Source organism: Phragmites australis, chromosome 10 (assembly GCF_958298935.1).
Source record: "Phragmites australis chromosome 10, lpPhrAust1.1, whole genome shotgun sequence".
Lineage (NCBI taxonomy): Eukaryota > Viridiplantae > Streptophyta > Magnoliopsida > Poales > Poaceae > Phragmites > Phragmites australis.
Genome location: NC_084930.1, coordinates 29116667 through 29140929, shown reverse-complemented (window position 1 = coordinate 29140929; position 24263 = coordinate 29116667). Strand labels below are relative to the sequence as shown.

The following is a 24263-nucleotide window of genomic DNA, read 5'->3' as shown; positions in this document are numbered from 1 at the left end:
AAAAATTTGATGTTTTCAAATCAAAATACGCCTTGGGAGGGAGTACATCTTAGCGGTTGACGCGCGCTGTATATGCGCTAGGGCTACCCAGAAGACTTCCTTGACCTAGGCGCAATGCCCACGCAGGAATCCGGTCCAGCCGAAAATTGGGCTACGTCACTAAGGCCTGGTGGGCCTCGCGGCTATCTGGCCCCATCTGTCAGCCACACAGATAAGCCCGATAATAGCCAAGGCCTTCACGGTCGGAGCAGTCTCGATCAATCCCCAACCCTCGCCTCGCCTGCCTGAGAGCGCGGGAGCAAGCAGCGACCACCGTCTCCGCAGCACGCAGGCCCGCCCAATTCGCGCGGCCTCAGGTGGGCGCGGGTGTCGGAGGCCGCGATCGGGTGAGTTCCGTCAGGTTTCGTGTGGGGTCGGTGGGTTTGGGGTCCGGCGGCCCGCCGGGGGGGGGGGGGGGGCGCTAGGGTTTGGTGTTTGGGGCGGTGGCGCGGGGGGGGGGGGGGGGGCATGGCGCACGGTGATGGGCTCGGTGGCTGCGATGCTCGAGGTGCCCAGCTAGGTACTAGGTGGTGACCAAGTCGTCGCAGGGAGGGGTCGCCACGAGCGCCAAGGAGAAGCAAGAGAGAGGAAGGGGTGGGAACGGTGGAACAAAGTGAATATGTGCCCCTTGGAAAATATTGAAATAATGTCACAGTGGCTCATCCTAAAGAATTTCGTGTATCAGGTGGCAAATAACCAATTACGTCTTATTTGATTGCAAATCCTAGAGAAACAACCAATGGAGTGGCAAATAATATATTTGGCTATTTGCCCTTGTTAAGTAGACCGAATTATGCTGCTGGACAATTTTTTTCCTGTTCAGCTGTCGCTGATCACACTTGTTTTTGTGCTTATTACTTACGAGCATTTCGTTTTTTCTAGATGGATCTCAAGGATAGCCTCTCCAAATTTAAGCAACAACAGGAGAGATGCCAGTCGTCTTTGGCAAGCATAGCTGCAAATCAAGCTTCGACCTCAAAACCAAAGCACAGGGCCCAACCGATAAATGCTCCATCTGCTCCAGCAAGATCGTCACAGCCTATTAAATTTTCAAATGATACAGAAAGGCTACAACACATTAATTCAATTAGGAAATCGCCTGTTGGAGCACAAATCAAACTTGTCATCGGACTGCTTTACAAGGTATTGCTCACTACGGTAGTAAGCTACAACCGACTTCCATTTTCCTTTTATTAGAACTGCATTTTTTGAGGAAATGATTCCTCCCTTTTCTTGCCTCATGAAAATCATTGTATTTGAATTTATGTGCCAGAAACTGTTTTAATTCATGTATAATTAATTATCATCAAACTATTTTTCTGTATTGAAGCTTGGGCTCAGTGCAGGTTATTTCATGATTTTCAGCTTATTAAAGCCTTATTAATATCGTTTGTTAAAGTATATACGATATGGTGGTCCGTCCTATTTCCGTCCCGATTTCCAGCATTGTTTGTATGGCTTCCCTCATATGTTAGATTCTAGATCTTGGCATGTGTAGCCTGCAATTTAGAATGTTTGGGTGCTGCTTTAGTGCTTATTCTGTGTTCAGCTCATGCAAAACGGAATTAAATTTCCAGAATAGATTAATATAAGGCTGGTATAGGTCATGGAAAGTTGATATGTGTTGAAAAGTAAAACATGTTGTACTGGCTATTTTGAGTTTTCATTTGGGAACAATGCCTTATATTCGCATGCATGCTGCATACGAATTATTAAGTACTACATGTATCATTTGACTGAATGGAAGATAATGCATTGGTTACTTTTTCCTTAGTAGAATTAGGCACTTCAAACCAATGTTAAAAATATTAGAATGGCCCTATACTTGGAGGCTCTCTAGTTCGGGATTGTATTCAAGCAAATCAGCATACAACTCCTCCTTCGTTGGTTCCATCAGTTTTGCTCGTTGGAAGCTTGTTTGGAAGTCTTGGGCCCCTCTTCGGTGCAAGCTCTTCCTTTGGCTTGCTATTCTCAACAAGTGTTGGACGGCTGACCGGCTAGCTAGGAGGGTCTTGCCTCACCCTGTTTCTTGTCCGCTGTGTGATCAATGTGATGAATCCATCCAACACATATTGGTCTCTTGTGTGTTTGCCCGTCAGCTTTGGCACACTGTCTTTCAGAGCCTTGGTCTGCAGGCAGCAACACCCCTTCCTCGCGATTCTACGTTCGCTGATTGGTGGTTGGGTGCGTCCAGTTTGGTTGGCAAGCCTCGTAGAAAAGATTTCAACTCCCTTGTCATTCTAGTGGCTTGGGAGCTTTGGAAGCATCAAAATGACTGTTTTTAATAATGCTTCTCTGAATGTCAATTCAGTGGTGTCAACGGTTGCAGTTGTGGGTGCGGATTGGTGTGCTGCTGGAGCTTTGGGTCTCTGGAGCTTATTAGATAGCTAGAGTGTGTTGTTTTGGTTCCTTGGTCGTTCCTTCTTGTTCTGTGGTGCATTGTTAGTTTGTTGTTTGTTTATTCGGTGTGTACTGTTTCTTCTTTCCTATTAATGAAATGACCTGCAGCTCTCCTGCGTGTTTGAGAAAAAGAATGGCCCTACGATGATTTTCCATTCTGTCTTAGTTGTAGAAGCTAGTGACATTGTCTCCCGGGATAGCAAAACAAATATCGTGCAAACTTTCTTTATGAATTTTGATGCTGCATCTAGTCCATGAATCTCACTTACTGTTTCTTTTGATTTTGCAGACAAGACAAGCTTTTACTGCAGAGCAGATAAATGAAGCAACTTATGTTGATATCCATGGTAATAAAGCTGTCTTTGACAGCTTGAGGAATAACCTCAAAGTAAACTATGATGGGAGGCGTTTCTCTTACAAGGTAAATGAAGTTGTATTTCTAGTTGTCCATAATTAATTTGAATTGCCGATATTAGCACACCATTTTATTAGTGAAATAACCCAATTGTTAACACGAACATGAGTGATTATCTTTGCTTAGAAGCATCTAGTTGCTGAACTGGGAACCAGTTACGGTGCCTACATTTTCGTGTGGAATGTTCTCATTGTTTGTCCTTGTCAACTCTGTTTTCTTCCATTCGACATCATGGGTGATTCTTCAATGATAATCATCTGTTTAAGAAAGCGATTAGGTGGTCGCCTAATCACTCGGCGGCACCCGTCCGCCACTGCACCTTTGCCATAGTCAGGAAGCTGGGCATAGTTGACGCACCCACCAGCTTCTTCTCAATAAACTATTTGCTCCCATCTCTGGCTCCCTTCGTCTTCCCTTTGTTTTCCCTGCTAGGCTAGGTGGCGCCTAGGTGGTAGACGGTCCTCCTACTGCCTGATTAGCGCTTAGTGACTTTTGAATCAATTTATAATCATCACATCGTTAATGGCCAATAAACCTTTAATTGATCAATATGTATTGGAATTACGTGTGTTTAGGCTAAAGAGTAGTTGTAGGTTTATCTTGTTTGCGGTTCAAATAGTTCTGCTTCTGAGGTCTCATTTGTTAATTCACTGTTGGCATATGTGCAGTCCAAGCATGATCTGAAGGGAAAAGATCAACTACTTGTTTTGATAAGAAAGTTCCCAGAAGGTCTTGCTGTTGTGGAAGTTAAGGATGCATACCCAAATGTATTGGAAGATCTGCAGGTGACCCTTTCTCCTCAGATACTTTGAGATGTTGTTCAGAACATGATGTGATGCTGACACTGTTCTGAAAGGTACCCAAATAGTTACTAATAAAAATGCTGCTCAAATAATGGGTCCAAGTTAGCCCTACACGCTCTATAGCCTCAAAGGTACCCACAATGTGTACCTTAGTTTAGTTTGTGATCCCATGTATTGCCTGTCCAAGAAGGTTGCACTGTCTTTATGAACCTCTTGATGGAATTTGCCTTATCTTTTGTTATATAGGTGTCGTGCCCACTAACATACTAGAACCATGAGTGACCAAGCTAATTTTTCTACATTTATATTTAAGTTAACATGGGTAATCTTGAGTACTTGCTGTGCTCTAGGCTCTGAAGGCAGCGGGTGAAGTCTGGCTCTTATCAAACATGGACTCCCAGGAGGACATTGTGTACCCTAATGATCCAAAAGCGAAAATCAAGGTTGATGATGATCTGAAGCAGCTCTTCCGGGAAATTGAGTTACCGCGTGACATGGTGGACATAGAAAAGGAACTCCAAAAGAACGGCTTCAAGCCCATGACCAACACTACCAAACGACGAGCAGCCGCCCAGATTGATGGCATCAAACCCAAGCCTAAGCCCAAGAAGAAGCAGCGTGAGATCACAAAACGGACCAAGCTCACGAATGCCCATCTCCCCGAGCTGTTCCAGAATCTCAACACTTGATTGTGTTACAATTGCCAACAAATCAAGAGGATATATTCTACATTATTAGAATTTTATGTATACATGCAACCCTTGTATGCGCTGTGGCCTTGTGAGCACCGCAAATTTGTTCGGCAACTCCGGATGTCCTACTTGATGCAAGTCTGACATAATAGAACTCAAGACTTTGAGATGTTCATCACAAAATTCTTATTTGGTCCCAGTTAAAACATCCTTTGTATTTCCAATACCATGTTTGGTGAATTTTTTATTTATCAGGTACACGTGAGAGCCAGTTGAACAGATTCAGATGGATGACGCAAGGAGTTGTGTACCAGCATCATGAAACTTCATAATTATTATATGGGTTCAGATGTACCGAGAAATCTCAACGTTTAGCTGATGCGCGTCTTAAGCGTCTCCTGACTTGTGAGTTGAACCCTTGGCGAATTTGCGAACATTCCATGTTTTGCAGCCATGCAGACCCTCAGCCTTTTCCGCTGCGTAGGATGGCGCCTCTTGTGGTTAACAAATGCTGTTGGTAAACTTTGTGAACAAAGAGCTGCCATCCAGCAACATGGGTTCTGTCCAGCTGCTCGATTGTACGGATGCCAGTTACTGCGACGGCTGTTGTCTTGTGCTGATGGCAATTGTCTCAGTCTCTCAGCTATTGTGAAGCCATCGGCTCTGTATTGGCTCCAAATGCCATGCCCATGCTTGTGATTTGTGAACGGCACCTGTAACCTTCCCTGTGGAACGTATATTAATCCCAAACGCGGTGCTTGTGACTTGTGAATGGTACCAGTGGCTTGTGCAGGCACGGTAGCTGCTCTAGCCCACTCCTGGACTCTGATGCCGCATGTCATGAATCATGATTGCCGATGTGCCTTGCGCAGGAATGTCAACGTCATATGGTGTGGCAGTGGACAACAAAGGTGATGTCATAGCTCTCCCATCCATATCATTGAACCATTGTTAAAAAATATTAACCCTTTGGCCATGCATTGATCGTAGCCTCGTTGGTGTCGTATTCACCTGCCGACACTGCCCTGAGAGCGAAACGCGTCTGCTCCGAGTCTGAGCGTTCCTACCGGTCAGAAATAAGATAAGGAGCTGCTTTGTCATGTCAACTGTTTGGATGATAGGCTGAACGCGGAGAAACATCCAAGGTGCCACTATGCTACCCCTCATGATGCAATTAGTCGTGAAAACTCGTCGATAAATTGGTCAAATAAGATGATATGTAATCTAGCGTACGAACATATCTGAAAGCCTTAATACACCTTTGAGCTTTGAGGACACCTTAAAGCCAATCTCCGTGTTTTCGAAACAAGGATGCCAATCTGCTTCGTGTTTGGAAAAGTGGTTTTGGAATCCAAATCCCTAAGACTTAGTACAAATTTGAATTAAATCAAAAAAATTCTTAGAGCAATCCTCTTTTCCCATCTTTAACTTCCCCGTGTTTTACGGATGTGTATGTAGCTTAATAATAAGACTGGATAAGACGAATTAAACCGGTGGGAGCTCGAGCCTCCGTCTGCACCCCTAACCTCAAGAGAAGTCCTAAAGAAGCCCGTACAGTGAGTAGGTGCTGTTAACAAAAAAATTCCATTTTCGAAACATGGCTACTTTCGGACCGTGTACAACCTGAACCACCGGGCTTTCTGTTGGAACGACAAGAGGCATATGTAGATCGTCAGATCAGCTTCACGGACGGTTCAGCTCATTCACAGAATGAAAAAACTGAATGAACAAATCTGGAAAGGAGGCGTGACACAAATTTCACGAAATTTTTTAAAGTATTGCTTCAAATATCTACCGCCACATTGCGACAGTACTAAAAATTCTGTTGGGTAACCTCTGTTACCATAGTAATATGGAGATTCCAACGACAAACAATCGCATAAATAGAATACACAATATTAAAAAAACCTTTCTCTATTATTTATCTATGTTTTACAATGGGGCTTCATCCCTATATTTATATACCAAGGCCCCTAAGAGATATAATCAATCCCTAAGAGATAAAAATCTATTCCAAAAAATCAAATTCTAAGAGATCGAGATGACCCATATTCTATTGTAAAAACAATAAGTTTCCTAACACTCATCATTGGATACTTATCGCGAAATGCATATATCTGATCAAAACTTCTCAAAACCCCAGTAGAAAAAATTAGAAGAAAGAATACATAGCTCACGATATGATCACATGAATTACCTGTTAAAAATATTATCATGAGAAACTTCATGAAGAAAAAGAGTACAATGTACCCAAATACTTTATATAAATCTTCATATCAACTTCGAGTACTTAATCTTCTTGACTAAGGTTTAATTCTTCGTATCGGTATTATGTGAAAATTCCCCCTCTGAAATATGCAACTCTCTAAGCCTCATCATCCTAATGCTACAAACACATATTTTAAAACTAGATGCAGAGAAAGACTTAGTGAATAAATATACAAGATTTTCATATGATTTGGTATGCATTACCTTTACTTCATTCATTTTATGCAATTCATGAGCATAAAAGAATTTGAAGTTGATATACTTCGTTAAGTTGTTTTTTTATATATCCCGATTGTACTTGTGCAATACATGCATCATTATCTTCATAGATAATGGTGGGGGTGTTAGTAATGTTCCAACCGCATGACTGCCGGATATGATTGATCACTCTTCTTAGCCATAATTCCCGTGCGCCTTTATATAAAACTATTATTTTTGAGTGGTTCATCGAAGTAGTTACCAGACTTTACTTTGATGATTTTAAAATATTGCAGTTCCACCATATAGGAAACATAGTCAGTCTATGATTTCACTGTATGCAGGTCTAATAGATACCCAACATCTGCGTATCCAACCAGACTTAGGTCTTGATTTTTTTTTCTTCTGTAAAATAGACCTAGATCTTTGCTATTTTGCAGTAACGTAGAATATCCTTCATGCCCTTCTAATGCTTTTTAGTGGGCTCTACACTGTATCATGCAAGTAGTTTCACTGCAAACGCTATGTCTGGCCTAGTGCAATTAGCCAGATACATTAACACACCTATTACACTTAAATATGAGAATTTCAGTCCCAATATTTCCTCCCCTCTTCTCTATAGGGATCTTGATTTGCTTGCAATAACCTTTCGATCATGGGGGTTTTAACGGAAAATGATTTTCCAAAACCAAACAGGTCCAACATCTTTTGAGTGTAGTTTGACTGATGTACTAAAATTTCATCTACATGCTCTAGCTGCATATCTAAGCAAAATTTGGTTTTACCCAAATCTTTTATTTCAAATTCAGACTTCAAGTACAAGCTTGCTTCCTTCCTTTATTTTTTCTTCTGTACCGATGATATTGAGATCATCTACATATATAGATATTATGCAAAATCCATCCCGATTCCTTCTTATGAATATACAAGAAAAATCTGTGTTATTTATGTAACCTCGTTTTCCAAAAAATTCACTCAAATAATTATACCACATTCTACATTACTGTTTTAACCTATGTATCGACCTCTTCAATTATACGCTATAAAGATGTCTATTTTTTTATCATGATTCGACAATAGTATTCCTTTATGTACCTTCATATAAATATTCAAATCAAGGCTCCCATAAAGATATGTAGTCACAATATCCATCAATTTCATTTTCAACTCTAGTTTGATTGCCATTGAGATCAAATATATAAAGGTAATGTCACCCATAACCAGGGAATAGGTTTTTTCATAATCAATGCCTGGTCATTGAGTGAAACCTTGTGCAACTAGTCATGCTTTGTACTTCACAATTTTATTCCTTTCGTTCCTCTTATGAACAAAAACCCACTTATATCCTATTGGTTTGATGTGAGGAGGTGTGAGTCATACTGGTCCATATACATCCTTTTTGTTTAGGGATAACAATTCAATTATTATTGCCTTCTGCTAGTCCTCCCAATCTGACCTTATTCTATATTCACTGAGCGATGCAGGCTCAGAGTCATGATCTATAACTATGATAATTTTATTTACGGAGTATATATCAACTATTGTGGTTACTCTATTGTAACACCTAGTTTTAAAGGAACAAAATCAGGTACAACACATGTATATCAGGATCAAGTTTTATACATATATTACATCATCAGTGTATCATCACAGTGCCATTATTACAATAACATCATTACTTATTACAAAAGGACCTGAGGGTCTGGAAGAAAACACAGCAGAAAAGATAAACTCCAGCGCCAGAGGGTCTTCCATCTTCCACAGACGTCAACCGGGGAATCACCAGCCTAGAAAAGGAGCTAGGTTGAAGTCGTCTTCCTCGAAGGGTGCAACTTCATTGACGTCTTCTAAACAACAAAAAAATGCAAGAAAGGGACAATGAGTGTGAGTACATAATGTACTCCGTAAGTGAAGGAAAAGCATGATATGAGATTTAAGTCAAGAAAAGGTTAGATACTAGTGTGTTGCACTAAGCAACCTTGATCTATAACTTCAACAACAGGCACCCTATTTACCAAATGTGAAGACACAACTATATCAACAAAAATAGCTCATCGGATTCCATCCGACTACCAAGACTCACCAAGTAATTCTATTACCTGGCTACCCGATCAACCATACTAAAATCCTAATCTCAACTAATCAAGAAGAAGTCCAAGCCCGCTCTTGACCGTTAGCACGACTAATCGATCAGTTCTATACTCTGCAGAGTTTGCACATCTTTCCCCATGATTCGTGATACCCTGTTGCTTCACACTTCTGGGGTGTGGAGTTAGGGTCTCACTACAAAGCCTTTACAAAGCTCCCACTGACTTGTAGGAACCCACTAAAATTTCACGGCTAACAGTAATTCTATCGCTGCAGAAGCCCCCTCTTGTGTCACTCAACCGTTCACGGGTGCCCACAAAATTAGAGGGGTGGCTAATTAATCAGCCAAGCTGTACCCATATAAGCCTCATGATTGTGTGGTTTAGCCTGATTACATATTCAAGAACCGGTCCTTAGGATCCCACACAGGTACAACCACAAACCAATTGTGCATTACCCGTACACGTGCATACCTGCGCCATCATCAAGCATCCATCCTGTTAGGATCCCTATACCATGTTGCTACAAAAGATTATCATTCCCGGTTCAAGTTGCATAATCATTAGTCAAGTTTAACTCATAACCCAACTATGACAGCAACTAGCATATCTACCGTTCATTTCCCATTACTCATACAATGACGACAAGGATAATCATACAAAACTAGTAAATCCTAATCATATGTTCCGATTACACGCATGCATGAAGGATAAACATCTAACATATAAATCCTAAATTAGGTGTAAGATATTCAAGTACACTTGCCTTCAGCTGAGGGTTGCTCAAAGTCTTCAAAAGTTTGGTCTTGCAGGTTCACAAACTGCTCACCTTCTAATCAACAAACCGGAAAAACATACAAAATGAACTACTAAGAACAGTACACCAAACAGTACTAAAACTAGGTAAAACCCCTATAAAAAGATTCTACACGTTGCTATGAGCTATGAGAATTTGAGCATGAGCTAAGAGCAAAAAGTTATGAGCATTTGAAATTCTAAGGGCTTTTCTGCAAATTTTACTTAATTTTAGAGAGTAAATCGATTAATTTTTATACTAAAAATCTTATTTATTGCGCATGCTGATGTCATAAAGAAATTTTGAAATATTTTTGTTATGAAAAAGGGGGGAAAGGGGATGGACCGGGTCTACAGGCTGTGAACTGAGGGAAGGAGCTCGGTCCACTGGCAGCTAGGGTTTGGAAACCCTAGCCGTCACCCAGACCAGCGGCTTGCGCGATGGTGGCAGTCAAGCCGAAGGCGGCATGGTGGCCATCGGCCAATGACTAGGACGTCGTGCGCCGGCCATTCGCTGGTGCTCTGGCATGGCCATTGGTCGATGCACGGCAAAGGATCTTCCCTCTGGAGGAACCCAACCCTCATGATGGCTGGCACAACCTGGCGGCTGGTGGGAAGTCACATCGATGTGGCATCGCTTCAGGCAGTGCAGAGGCAGTGTGCTCTCTTTTTTCATTTTTTTTCTCTGATTTGTGGCGGTGGCCTTCGAAAGCCACTACGCTCTATGCAGAGGATGACCGCCGGTTTCTTGCCAGTGACGTGGTGGCGGTTGTCGGCCCCACTAGATCAGCTACGCAATCATATTATTCATGATGCTATTCACGCTACTATTTATTGCTATGTACAGATTTGACGCAAAAACAGTAGTAGTAAGAAGACATACCAAACTAATCATACCTTACAATTCTTGTGAACCAGACGATCCAATTCCCCTAGGAACGTGTAAATGCCAACGTAGTCTGGTCGCATGTAGATTTGTTCTGCTAGTTTGATCTCTGACAGAGATTCATGGTGATAACATGTTGAAGAATCTCTACTACCATGTGTAGTTCAGAGATTTCACCTATAAACAATCACATAAATAGGAGACGCAATATAGGGAAAAAGCTTTCTGTATTATTCATCTATATTCTACAATGAGAGTTTCACTCCTGTATTTATATGCTAAAACCTCTGAGAAATATAATCAATCTCAAACAGTTAAAAGACCTATTTCAGTAAAACCAAACACTAAAAGATCGAGACAGATCTATATTCTACCGTTTCTATGTACACGAACACTACAATGAAGCTACGAGCCTGTCGCACCGGGCCGGCGCGAAGGACAGCAGATCGTTCTGGAGGTCGTACACGACGTGCGTGTTCTGCTGCTGGAAGTTGCCGATGACGGTCTGCTCCCCGGGCGCCGCGTCGAGCACGACGCACATCACGCGCGCGCCATAGTCCTTGAACACGTAATTGGCGCGCGGCAGCTCCCAGTCGGCGCCCTCGAGGTGCAGCGTCAGCGCCGGCACGGCGGGCCGACGCCAGAACGCCGTCACGGGCAGCGCGAAGCAGAGGTCCAGCGCCGAACCCTCCACGCCGCGGAGCGGCAGCCCGACCTGGGCCACGAACTCCGCCTTCACCGCCTCGTACACGTCCTCAGGCAGCGTCGTGATCGACGCGCCGGAGTCGATGATCGTCGACCGGAACCGCGACTCCGGCACCGGCAGCCGCGTTGAGCCCACAGAGATGCCCTTCAGCGATAGGAAGTAGAGCGACGGCTGCGAGGGATTCTTGATGAGCGGGGTGGTCCGGACCTCGCCGCTGTGCGCGTGGCTGTAGAGTTCGGCTGGCGCACCGAGAGTGACGAGGCTGCTCTTGGACTCGAACATGGAGGTGAAGCAGTAGGAGAAGCTTGTGACGTTGAGCTGGGACGGAAGCGACCACCGACCCCGGCCGAAGCCGGCAATGCCGGTCTCGTTGGCCTGGAAGACGCCCTTGTTGAAGTGGCCGCAGCCGAAGGTCAAGCGCCGCGTGGAGAGGCTATCGGGATTGTCGCCGGGTCCGAAGGTGAAGCGGTCGGTGGCGAGCTGGCCGACGGTGAGCGACTTGTCGCCGTAGTGGTAGACGTACGCGCAGCTCCGGTTCCCCCCGCTGCGGCCGCCGCACGACGTGAACGGGAGCGCGCGGCACCGGGGCGCGCCGCAGGGGAGCGCGGCGTAGGTGGAGGACCCGGCGGGGTCCAGCAACGGGAGCCCCTGGTCGAAGCAGTCGAGGCAGGGCGCGCACTGTGTCCAGACGAGGTCGCTGCCGGTGTCGAGCGTGAGCGCCACGGGCCGCGGCGGTGTGCCGACGGCCAGGTGCACCAGGTATTCGTTCGTCACGATCCCGCCGCCGGCGCCGAGGTCGGCGCGCACCCCCGCGCGCACCGGGTGCTCGTGTTCTTGCGAAAGCAGCCGCCGGCGCGCCCTGGTGCGGTGCGCCATGCGCCGCACGAGCTCGGGCTTTGCGAGGCCCCGGCCGGAGTCGGCGTGCGTGAGCAGCGCCACGACGCCGGCGCCGGGAACGGACACGGCGCGCGCTGGCAGGGCAATCAAAACTAGTAGCGTCACGAGGTGCTTCATGGCTTGCGATGGGATTACAATAGCCGGTACTGGGATTACGTTGCTTATTTTTGTGTTCTAATGCACGCGACTCTGGGTGATTAGAGACTATTTCGGATTGGATGACAATGGATGGACAATCGAGAGGACCAGTAGTTAGGTGATTGCCACTGATGCCTATTTCTTGGCAGAAGCCAGTAACAATATTTTCAAAAGAACACGACTGCTTTTGTATATGCCGTTTTGGCATATACTTTTTGTTAAATACTCCCTCCCTCCAAAAACATAAGGAGTATTGTGTTTAAAAAAAAATCAAACTTTTTAATTTTTTACGGATAATTCATCAAATTATATGTATGTTTAGTATACAAAATTTGTTTTAATAGATTTGTATATCAAAATATTTTGAATATGATATAGATTTTATAGCAATTGATAACATACGATAAGATAAATCTACGGTTAGAAATTATTTTTAATGATTTTTTTAAAACAAAATATGTCTTATATTTTGAACGGAGAGAGTATTTGATACTCGGCGAGACGGCAACAACTTAGATGTTCGTTAAGTCGTCCATGGACGGCAGCAGCATGTTTGTTTGACCCTTCCTCGACTGCCTTGTGTAAGGAAATCAGATAGCCAGGATGAACATGTGCGAAAAGGAGGGCCTACAGGTTTGCAAACAAATTTGCCATATGGAGGCCAAACCAAAATTTAGGGTAATGTCGGCACATGGAGCCAAACGGAGGCCAACCAAAATTTGTCAAACCGCAATTCACGGTAATGCTGGCAACTTTGGTCTCCAAAATGAATCAGGTGACAAAGTTACCAAATTTTAGTATGAAACCAAACGGAGGCCAGATTTAGTCAAAAAGTTGAATTTTGGCTTGGCAAGATTGGGAACTTGGGTAGCAAACCAAAGAGGCCCTGACCTGAAACACAGCAACACATGGGAAATAATGTTGGCACATGGCGTCTCTGTACTATGACTTGCTTCGTCTCAAGCCTCGACTTCTGAAGCTCTGATCAGCCGCCATCATGCATGCTCCGATCGAGCAGCTTGCATGCATTTCACTGTTGCTTGATAGAGGGAGAAAAAGAATCACACGATCCACAAATTCGTTTCCTAGTTGTTTGTTTCAACCCTGAAACGACTCCTCGCAAAAACAGACATTGACAGCGACTAGTACCTCACTCACTTTGACAAAACGTCCAGTAAAATGTAGGTTTCATCAACTACCTGTCGGAGGAGGCGTCTCTGTCCGCACCGGAAATCGCATGGCGCCATGGGTTGTGGGGGCAGAGTCAGCGAGGGTGGTTAGCTCCACCTCCAGCACGACCGAGCTCCCTTTCCCCCTCTCAGCTGCTAATCATTTTCAAAGCATAACTAACTACAGGCGACTAGAGTAGCTTTGGCTGCTTCAATCAGAATGAGACATGGTACAGAACGCAACGCACGGGCTTTAATTTGGGGGCAGAAATGGTTGCTTTTACCTGCGTATGTCAACGTCATTGTCTTGCTCATCATGTGCTCCCGGTTTTTTTAGATGAAGGAATTTAAGTTATCTTAACCTCTGACATCAAATGATGAACATAGATGTTCATTATTAGATTATTGCACATGTTTCCTAGATGTATTGGACAGCTGGTTTATCCGGAGGGAGAGGAACCAACGAGTCTTTAACCGTACTATAACCTTGACAGATGATTTGAGCAAAGCTATTCTAGACGAGGGGTGCTGCTAGGTTTAGTCCAGCACTAGGCAGCTGCTGGTGCTTCTCCAACCTCCTTAGCCCTGTTGTGGTGGCCATCTTAGCCTCTTTTGTTGTTGTTATCGCTTTCCTAGCTAGTTATAGGTCATCTTTGACTAAGTGTATAATCCCTGCATGATGTAATCAAAAGCTCTAGCTCGTCAGGCGCGATGATGCCGTTGCTTGTAACTCTTTCCTCTTAATGAAATAACATGCTAAGACGTGTTTAAAAAAAGATTATTGCACACTAGAGCTGACACTTTGTTCAAAGACATAGCTAACTTTGTTCAATTGCAAATTCTATTGCCGAACCGTCACCCATGTATAGCGAAGATTTTCATGGCAGTGGTCTCTAGTATATGACATGCTACGTTTATACGGGGTGTTCTTCTAACATAAGATCCAAAAACAAATCCAATGTATACATCTGAATAATACCTACATAGAAAAAGAAACTCATGCTCCGCCAAAAAATCACTCAATCGAATAGTCCAATAAAAAGCACTAGCTCCAACCAAAATATGCCCCTAGTTTGGTTTATGCAGTCAGTGAGCTTGGAGGTTGTTTGGTTGGTAGCATGGGCTATAGAGTTGGCTCAAGTGCGCCTCTTGAACCTGACTCGGTATAGCGAAGTCCGGGCTCTGAAGGCATACTATGGTTATGCTTGGAAGTGAATATTTTACCGGAATCGGTACAAATTCTACAAGAACCAGACAAAATTTTCGTGTTCCAAACATGGTCTAAAGGAATATTACAATAATCACGCAAAAGAAGAAGATAGGCACCCGCGTCGGCCACAATACTCCGACCGGGATAAAACGGAGATGGCTACTGAATTGTTCCTAAATACAACTGAATCTACGACACTTCATCTTCACCCTTATCATGCATGCATGTGCCTCGTGGCTAGGCATGTCATCCAGACCACTTACCAGACTTGATGGTCACTTCTCACTTAACCAAGTTGCTTAAGAGCTCTCCCTCTTCTTTTTTATATGGCAGCAGGTCAACGACTGCTCTCCGAAACATACCGAGTGTACGGCATCCAGTGTAGTGGTCAGTGGTCACTGCCTCACTGGTCAATACACATCACCCTGTTCCTTTCTTCCATGTGAAAGCAGCCAGGATCCAACAACCCCTGTTGGCGATCCTGATCCAGCGGAGCGGTCGGTTGACGCCGACTGGCCGTTTGTTAGGCCGAGTCGGACAGAAGTGAAAATTCCTCTAGGCTCGGAGACACGTGGTTTAGGAATGGTAACGGGGTAATCTTCGTCGGGGAATGCTTTTTTATCCTCGTCCTTATTTAGTTATTGGGGGAAGATTTCTCCTATCTTCATCTCCGCGGGGAATTTACGGGGATCGGATTTTCAACGGGGATGTAAAATTGAATGATATTTAATTATTTTTATATATTAACAATATACATGTTGTATAGATAAGTAATTTATTGATGTATACGAGGGAAATTAATACAAGATTGATTAAATATCGTAGATTAGAAAAAAAGAATAAGAGTAATTTATTATTTCCTCGTACATTTATATACTAAGAAAAATATTTATATATGTGATATCGGAGATATAGCGGAGAGCGGGGACGAAAAGCGTCTTTCCATCCCCATCCCTATATAAGTTCACGGGAGATAAAATCTCCCCATCCCCATCCCCTAATAGGGGAATTCTCCGCGGAGAATCGGGGATGGAGTCCCCGTTGACATCCCTAACGTGATTTATCAGAACTATTTATTTATATTAAAATTTATATTAAAATATTAATAAAAAGTTATATAATAAATAAAAAAATTAATAGATAGATAAATATCATATAAGAGAAATAAATTATTAAAATAGATGGGAGTTGTATTTCTTAAGTCCAACAAGACGGAAGGGTCGGTCAAGCGCGGCGGAATATTGCGGTGCTTGCGTGTTGACGTGTTGGTGATTAGTTTGTGTGAATGATTCGCTCGCGATTTCCTGGGTGCACAGAAATACGTGCTCGTGTGTCTGTGCAACAGAGGCTTGAGTTGGATGTGATACCGAATCGTGACTTCATGAGGTGATTAGGTTAGATTTTTTTTTTCGTTACAAGTCACCGATAAATTAAGTCTGTGACATGATTATGTTAACCGTTCATAACGTACGCTCAAGTAAAAATTGACCGACCATAACCAACAACTGCTACTGACGTTTTTCAGCCGATAAATTATGCAACTCCCTTTATTTGGGAGAAACTAATTTTCAGGTAACTAAAATCAGAGATCCTCTCAATTGACGCATATCAACCGTTGGATCAGCATGAGATATCCATCGTTTTTTTCTTCCTTTGATCGCTGTTCATCTTCCTCACAACAACACAACACACGCTCCCCATCTCCTGCCAGCCTCCTTCCATCTCAGGCGGCGTCCTCGCCGCCGGATCCACTACTCCTGCCCTCGTGCCCGCCACCACTGCTGGGCCGACCTGTCTCCTACAACCTCCCTCTAAGTTCGACCGCACAGAAAACCCTGTCAGGAAGCCATCGCCGCTAAGTCGATCGAGAGAAGGCATGATTTTAGTCGCTTAAAACGTAGTATATACACCTTTATTTTGTATTAGTACAAGGCCTTTAGCACCAGTGAACATACTTAACCCTATAGGAAGATATACTGCTAGTATACTAGGTACCTCTGTTTCTCCATGAGTAACATTTTTAACAATGTCTTTTTCTTAGGCGCGCCTCCTAGATTTCAATTGATGGAAGTTAGTGGAGGAAGATTAGTCGGGGAGGGGGGATTCATTGTTGCCGGACTTCGAGCCTCCTAGATTTTAGTCGACGGAAGTTAGTGGAGGAAGATTAGCCAGGGGGAGGGGGGCTCACTGCTGCCAGACTTCGAGGGAGACCGTGGGAGGTAGGCAGGCCCGACGATGGTGGCGGTCGCAAGGTAGGGCGGCGGGCACCGATGGCTAGAAGCTTTGCAAGAGTATGGGTCGCTATCAATAGCTTATTTTGAATAATAAAAGTATCGTATCCATAAGGAGCAGAAGGTTTCCATCAATGCACTAATATTTGTTTTTGGTATTTTGTAATAATAAGGAAGTGAATAATAACCAAAATGAATGTAGAAATAATATTTGAATAAGTAGAGATGATGAAAGTTAATAACTCGGTAGGTAGAAATGAAAGAAATTAAATAGCAATAAAAGTAAATACGCTGAAATTAAATATCGGGAGCAAATATATACAAATGACGTCCTTGAGACGTTGGTTCACCCATCCGTAGAGCGTATGAATTCAACCGGTTACAATTGCAACAAGAATATTGATATGAGGGCATAGCTTTAGGTGAGTGGGACTTTTATAGATTATCCACTCATTATAGTCCTCATTCACGGCCGTACCACGATCGTGCAAATGCATTTAAGGGCAATCCTAGACTATAGCCTTAAGTTAAGGGGTCTCTATTTATCCCCCAAATCGGTGATCTAGGAAGTCAAGGCTAAGCCTGTCACACGTTCACTTATCATCCCATCACACCTATTGGTGATTTCCTTCAAGTCCTCAAGGGAAAAGGAATGCACAACCAACGTTCGCGCAGTCCACATGAAAAGAAACATCATACAAACATAACAAATTCTCCAACGAATCCCCAATCTACATCACGTTACCCGGATTCCCTGATCTCAAGAACTAAATCAACTGCTCATGCATAAAAGAACACACACACATGGGGGAAATGAAATAGAATCATGATCTGACTAAATAGAGAAATAAATAATATATAGGTTGCAAAGGAAACCGTTGAAACAATATTGAAGATTATAAACTCTGGATTGAAGATACAATCTTTATTGCTAATTCCTATGGATGGATAGGTGGAAAATGGAGAGGGAATGGCTATGGTGGCTATGGAGAGGGAATAACCCTAGGGCAACGTCTTGTGTGGTGTCTCCTTTGCAAAACCTTTCGAACTCCATTATGATCTGATCTATGTTGCCTTATATTGAGTTTATGGTGGCATAGAGGCCCCAGATAGACCTGGGACTACTTCCATCATGTTCTGTTTGATGAGGTGGTGCGGATGGAGTGTGGTATGGCCAACCAGTACAGTCACTGACGATCGTACCGCACCCCTTCAAACCTACTGGAGAGTCGGATTGCGGCATTCTTTATTTGGTTCTAGTTCTCTCGACTTCTAGAAGCTTTCCAGCTAGTTGGTTTCTGCGAGATCCTTGAGGAAATCTTGAAAATTATTTCTTTTCTCCATTCTATACCTGCATCCATCAAATCAAGGGAATATGCCAAATCTAGATGATATTTTATTAGTTTCCTAAAAAAACAATAAGCAAATATAATACTAGATGCAACAAAACACATGATATTGTTGGGGAACGGGTAGGCTACGCTAGGAAAAATTAAATTTCTCTATTGCGTTACAGGAAACCATGCGAGTAGGGGATTATGGATCGTTATTGCTAGACGCGCAGTGCAGCAGAAGAAGAGTCATGCACATCCACGAAGACAAAGTAGTCGATCACATCGACCACCTCGTCGACCACGAAGATGAAGTAATCTCGTCATAGCGTCCTTATCGCCAATCAGCACTGCAACAACAACAGCAGCGTCTTCATGGTATTCACACGTACAAGGATGAAATACCATACGCCGGTGTGCTAGCACCACGCCCGGCTAGGGTTTCGTAGGGATTTCGGGAAGAGGTGGTGGCCAGGTTTTGGTGGTCAAATCAACTATTGCGCCTATGACTCCTACGTCCTCTTATATAGAGTACGCTAATGGGTCTTTAATCACATTAAAGCCCATCATTACTCTAAACCCTAATGGACATTTAATCATATTAAATTTCACTTGCAGATCTAGTCTGCATATATGATTACCTCTAGGGCATATCACCAACAATCTCCCACTTGCACTGGAGTCGATCATGCAAGTTTTTAAATTCCATCCCTTTAAGTGTGTGACCCGTTAGGTTCATGTGTAAACGGCCGCTACCCGGAAACCCTTTTCGAATTGCAAGTCAATAGTGGTACCTAGCAGGATATATTGACTCCCGAATGCACACAAAAATCATATCGGCTGAACTTTGATATACTCATGCACCAATCTCTTTACCACACGATACCAGTCAAGCTCAAGGTGAGATACGTGTCACCATTATGATAGGTCGACCATTCAAGCGATCTCGTAGTGGATTAGTATCTTGTGATGAACTCTTTAATCATATTGATATGGCCATGCACTTTCTTAATCCATCCATATCGAGGGGCCTAGAGATACCTCTCCTGTTATCTAGGAGGGGTAAATTCCATCTTAACCGCTCATATCCCAAGACATGTTTCATAGCATATCCGAAAGCTACCTTTATAACTACCCAGTTATGGAATAGAGTTTGGAAGCCCCTAAGTGTGTTACTTCACATTCTGAGAATCAATGACGATCTCAAGTCAAAGGATTCTGCAGGTACACCATTCGAGACTACAACTGATAGTACAAAAAATAACATCCTAACAATATCTCAAGGTGGGTCAATCCAACATCATGTTCTTTAACATGTGTCCACGTTATTGATTCGATATATCCATATCTATGATCCATGAAACATGATCATCTATCAGTCAATGTGCTAATCTATGAATCATTATTGTCCCACATAATGATATGAGATTAAAGATTATTTAGAATAACATCATAATAAAATAAGGAGTTTTACAAACAAGTCACATACTTGCTGATCAATATAAATGATAATTATTTAAGGAAGCAAATAAATGGTTATTCAAAAACACATAAACATAGGCATGATAAAATCGCTCACATGCACAAGACTCAATCATGCAAGTATCTAATACTCATCGAGCTCATGTGCGCCTCATGCTTGGGCTGCGAGAGAGGCTTCATCAACGGATCAACAATATTCAAATCCATGTGCACCTTGCATATGTTTACATCACCTCTATCTATGATATCTCAAATAAGGTGATAGCGCCGTAGTATGTGCTTAGACTTCTGGTGCGACCTAGGCTCCTTGTCTTATACAATGGCTTCACTATTATCACAATGGAGGTCCATTGGATTAGATGCACTAGGCACCACACTAACTCAGAAACAAACTTTCTGATCCAAACAACCTTCTTTGCAGCTTCATAAGCTTCTATGTACTTGGTCGTTGAATTGACAGCTGTTTCTTGTTTGGAACTCTTCCAACTCACCGCACCTCCATTAAGGCAAAACACAAATCTAGATTGCGATCTGAAATCGTCCTTGTTGGTTTGAAAGCTAGCATCAATGTAACCATTTACAATGAGCTCCTCTTCACCTCCACAGACTAGGAACATATCCTTAGTTCTTTTGAAGTACTTCAGGATATTCTTAGTTGCTACCCAGTGAGCTTCACCTAAGTTTGATCGGTATCCACTCGTAACACTTATAGCAGAGGAAACATCTAGATGTGTACAAACCATGGCATACATGATGGGCCCGATAGCGGAAGCATACGGGATTGCACTAATCCTCTCAAGCTCATCAGGTGTCGTAGGACATTGACTCTTACTGAGAGTGATGCCATGTGATATTGGAAATAAACCCTTCTTGGAATCCTGCATGTTGAATCTTTTCAATACCTTGTGAATGTACGTACTCTGGCTTAATTCGATCAGCCTTCTCGACCTATCTCTATAGACCTTTATACCTAATATGCATGCCGCCTCTCCTAGATCTTTTATTGAGAAACTATTTCGTAATGAAGATTTGACAACATCAAGCACTGGAATATCATTCCCGATCAACAATATATCATCTACATATAAGACCAGAAACACAAGTGCGCTCCCACTAGCCTTTTTGTAAACAAAAGTCTCTTCTTCATTCTTGATAAAGCAAAACCCTTTGATTACTTCATCAAAATGAAGGTTCCAACTCCGAGATGCATGCTTCAGCCTATAGATGGACTTTTGAAGCTTGCATATCTTCCTAGCATTTTTCAGATCGACAAAACCTTTAGGCTATGTCACGGGCATATCCTCACTTAGGTTTTCATTAAGGAAAACCGTTTTGACATCCATTTTCCATATCTTATAGTTGCCGTTTTGACATCCATTTTCCATATCTTATAGTTTAAATATGCAGCAATCGCTAGGAGGATTCGAATAGACTTTAGCATTACGACGGGCAAAAATGTTTCATCGTAATCAACACCTTGAATTTGCTTGAAACCTTTAGCCACCAACCGTGCTTTATAGATATGAATGTTTCCATCCATGTCTATCTTTTTATTAAAGACCCATTTACACTCAATGGTTTTTACACCATCGAGCAAATCAATGAAGTCCCAAACTTGATTCTCTCGCATGGATTCTAATTCGGATCTCATGGATCCAAGCCATTTCTCAGAGTCCAGTCTCACCATTGCTTCCGTATAGTTTTTAGGCTCATCATTGTCCAACAACAATATACCACACTGCCTCGTGGTTAGGAGTGTGAACCATTTGGTTGTGCGACATGCCCTTTTAGACCTATGTGGGGTTGGTGGCTCAACAACAGGTTCTGCAACATGTTGCACATCCTGTTGAGATTCAGTAGGAGCTGAAACTCTTTCTGGTGTTTCCTGAATTTCTTCGAGTTGCACCGTACTCACGCTAACTCTCTTTTAGAGAAACTCTTTCTCCAAAAAGACACCGTTCCGGGTAACAAACACTTTGCCTTCTTTCCGGATATAAAATAATATCATTTGGTTTCCCTAGGATACCCCACAAAGAAGCTCTTGTCTGATTTGGGAGTGAGCTTATCAGACATCAAATATTTTACATAAGCCTCACAACCCCATATCTTAAGAAAAGACAACACGGGACGCTTCCCAGTCCATATCTCATACGACATCTTCTCTACAGCTTTAGATGGAACCCTGTTTAATGTAAACGTAACAATTTCTATAGTGTATCCCTAGAAGGACAATGGAATATCATATTGGCTCATCATGGATTGGACCATGTCTAACAAGGTTCGGTTCCTCCGTTCGGATACCCCATTCTATTGAGGTGTTCCTGGTAGAGTCCACTGCGGAACGATTCCACATTACTTTAGATGATCACCAAACTCATGGCTCAAATATTTACCCTCATGATCTATTCGTAGAAATTAAATTGTCTTGCCCATTTGATTTTGTACCTCATTTTGGAACTCCTTAAACTTTTTAAAAGATTCAGAGTTGTGCCTCATAAAGTAGATATAACCATATCTACAAAATCGTTGGTGAAAGTAATAAAGTACTGAAAGCACCTCTAGCTATAGAACTCATTAGTCCAAATACATCTGTATGTACAAGGACCAACAATTCATTCGCCCTCTCACTTTGACTAGTGAAAGATGTCTTAGTCATCTTGCCAAGTAAACAAGATTCGCATGTATCAAATGATTCAAAATCAAATAAGGCTAGGAGATCATCTTTATAGAGCTTTTCCATGCGCCTCTCATTTATATGACCTAAGCGACAATGCCAAACATAAGTGAGATTTAAATCAGTAGGACAAAGCCTCTTTGCATTAATGTTATAGACAGAGACATCCTTAAGATCTAGAATATAAAGTCCATTCACTAATAGACAACGACCATAGAACATGTCATTTAAATAAATTGAACAACAATTATTCTTTATTATGACTTCAAAACCACTATCTTCTTCCAAACATGAAGAAGAAATGATGTTTTTGCCCAAGGCCGGAACATAATAACAATTATTTAATTCTAAAACCAATCCTGAGGGTAATGACAAGGGGTAAGTGCTAACAGCTAGCGCAACAACCTGTGCTCCATTGCTGAGACGAATATCCACCTCGCCTCGTGCAATACTTCTAGTCCTTCTTAGTCCCTGCAATGATTTGCAAGTATGAATCATCGCATCGGTATCAAATACCTATGAATCATTAGGACGAATAGCAAGATTAATTTCAATAACATTTATACCTAAAGTGGAAGTCTCACTTCTCTTCTTCTTTTTGAGTTCTTCCAAGTACAGCTTGCAGTTCCTCCGCCAATGGCCAGGTTTATGGCAGTGGTGGCAAGCATTAGCAGCAATAGGGCTAGCCTTAGACTTTCCAATAGGTTTAGACTTAGAGCTTTAGATCTCATATGACGTCTTAGCTTTGACCTTGCACTTTCTCTTCTTACTATCCTTCTGAACCATCACCACTTGACTAGAGATTTTCTTAATGCTTTCCTCAGTAGTATTTAGCATCCCATGCAATTCAGCCATGCTTTTCTCCATACTATTCATATGAAAGTTCAGAATGAATGGCTCGAAGCTCACAGGGAGGGACCGAAGAATCACATCAGTAGCCAACTCTGGGCTAAGGAGAAAATCAAGCTTTTCCAGACTTTCAATGTAACCAATCATTTTGATCACATGAGAACTAACTGGGCTACCTTTTGCCAACCTGCAGGTAAACAAGGACTTTGAGGTGTTGTACCTCTTAGCCCTAGTTTGGTTCTCAAACATACCACGGAGTCCCACAATCATATTGTATACATCTATTTTCTCATATTGCTTCTGAAACTCAGAGTGTATTGTGGCAAGCATGAGACAGCTAACATTAAGTGCATCATTGGTGTGCTTCTCATAAGCCTACTTTTCAACGGCTGTGGCATCCTCTTCTGCTTCAAGAGGATAGGAAACCTCTAGAACGTATTCATTTTTCTCTTGCTTTAGAACAATTCTCAGATTATGATACCAATCAATAAAGTTTGTTCTAGAAAGCTTTTCTTTTTCAAGAATCGACCACAAGTTAAAACTGGAAGCGTTACTAGCGGTAGATTCCATGATCTATATCAGAAAATGAACATGCAAATTCAGCACTAAGTTTATGTGAATATTCTATTAAATAATTTAACAAAAGACGCTCCATTATATGTCTTACAACCGTTTTCCCTCTAACGACTTATAGTGTTCCAAGATCCATATTCATCTAAGTTCTAGAGAGCTTTGACATCACCGCTAGAAACCTAGTGACGCAGGTAAGCAACAATTTGCTAATCATATCCCTATGTGACTCTTGTTTGTTGGGTGGAATCGAATTCCCCGGCGCCCAACACCATGCCCTAAAGCCCAAAACCGTTTTTATAGCTTTGTTAAGTAAACTAATACTATGCTACAGATGTCCAACATCCATCCCATTTAATAGGATTGTTGAAGGTACCCTACTTTGATAGACCTACCACACAACAATCAAATTTTAATAGGTTC

General features: G+C 42.5%; 2 protein-coding genes across 2 annotated transcripts; one reads left to right on the top strand and one right to left on the bottom strand.

Moving 5' to 3' along the window:
- The first annotated feature begins 227 nt into the window (after window positions 1-227).
- LOC133930601 (uncharacterized) lies at window positions 228-4557 on the top strand. Its single transcript, XM_062377274.1, has 5 exons — window positions 228-386; window positions 922-1182; window positions 2729-2860; window positions 3523-3639; window positions 4008-4557. Exons 2-5 carry the CDS (start codon window positions 922-924, stop codon window positions 4344-4346), a joined length of 849 nt encoding a protein of 282 aa, XP_062233258.1. The 5' UTR covers window positions 228-386; the 3' UTR covers window positions 4347-4557.
- Window positions 4558-10827: 6270 nt separating this feature from the next.
- Window positions 10828-12500, bottom strand: LOC133931293 (aspartic proteinase nepenthesin-1-like). Its single transcript, XM_062378151.1, has one exon. The coding sequence runs from the start codon at window positions 12301-12303 to the stop codon at window positions 10978-10980; it is 1326 nt and encodes a 441-aa protein (XP_062234135.1). The 5' UTR covers window positions 12304-12500; the 3' UTR covers window positions 10828-10977.
- Window positions 12501-24263: the final 11763 nt, after the last annotated feature.

What these genes read in the sequence shown, in the direction of transcription:
- LOC133930601 (XM_062377274.1), top strand. Translation starts at nt 922, where the DNA reads ATGGATCTCAAGGATAGCCTCTCCAAATTTAAGCAACAACAGGAGAGA. An exon ending in GGAGGCGTTTCTCTTACAAG is followed by an intron (nt 2,861 to 3,522) that starts GTAAATGAAGTT and finishes GCATATGTGCAG; the next exon opens with TCCAAGCATGATCTGAAGGG. An exon ending in ATGTATTGGAAGATCTGCAG is followed by an intron (nt 3,640 to 4,007) that starts GTGACCCTTTCT and finishes GCTGTGCTCTAG; the next exon opens with GCTCTGAAGGCAGCGGGTGA.
- LOC133931293 (XM_062378151.1), bottom strand. Translation starts at nt 12,303, where the DNA reads ATGAAGCACCTCGTGACGCTACTAGTTTTGATTGCCCTGCCAGCGCGC.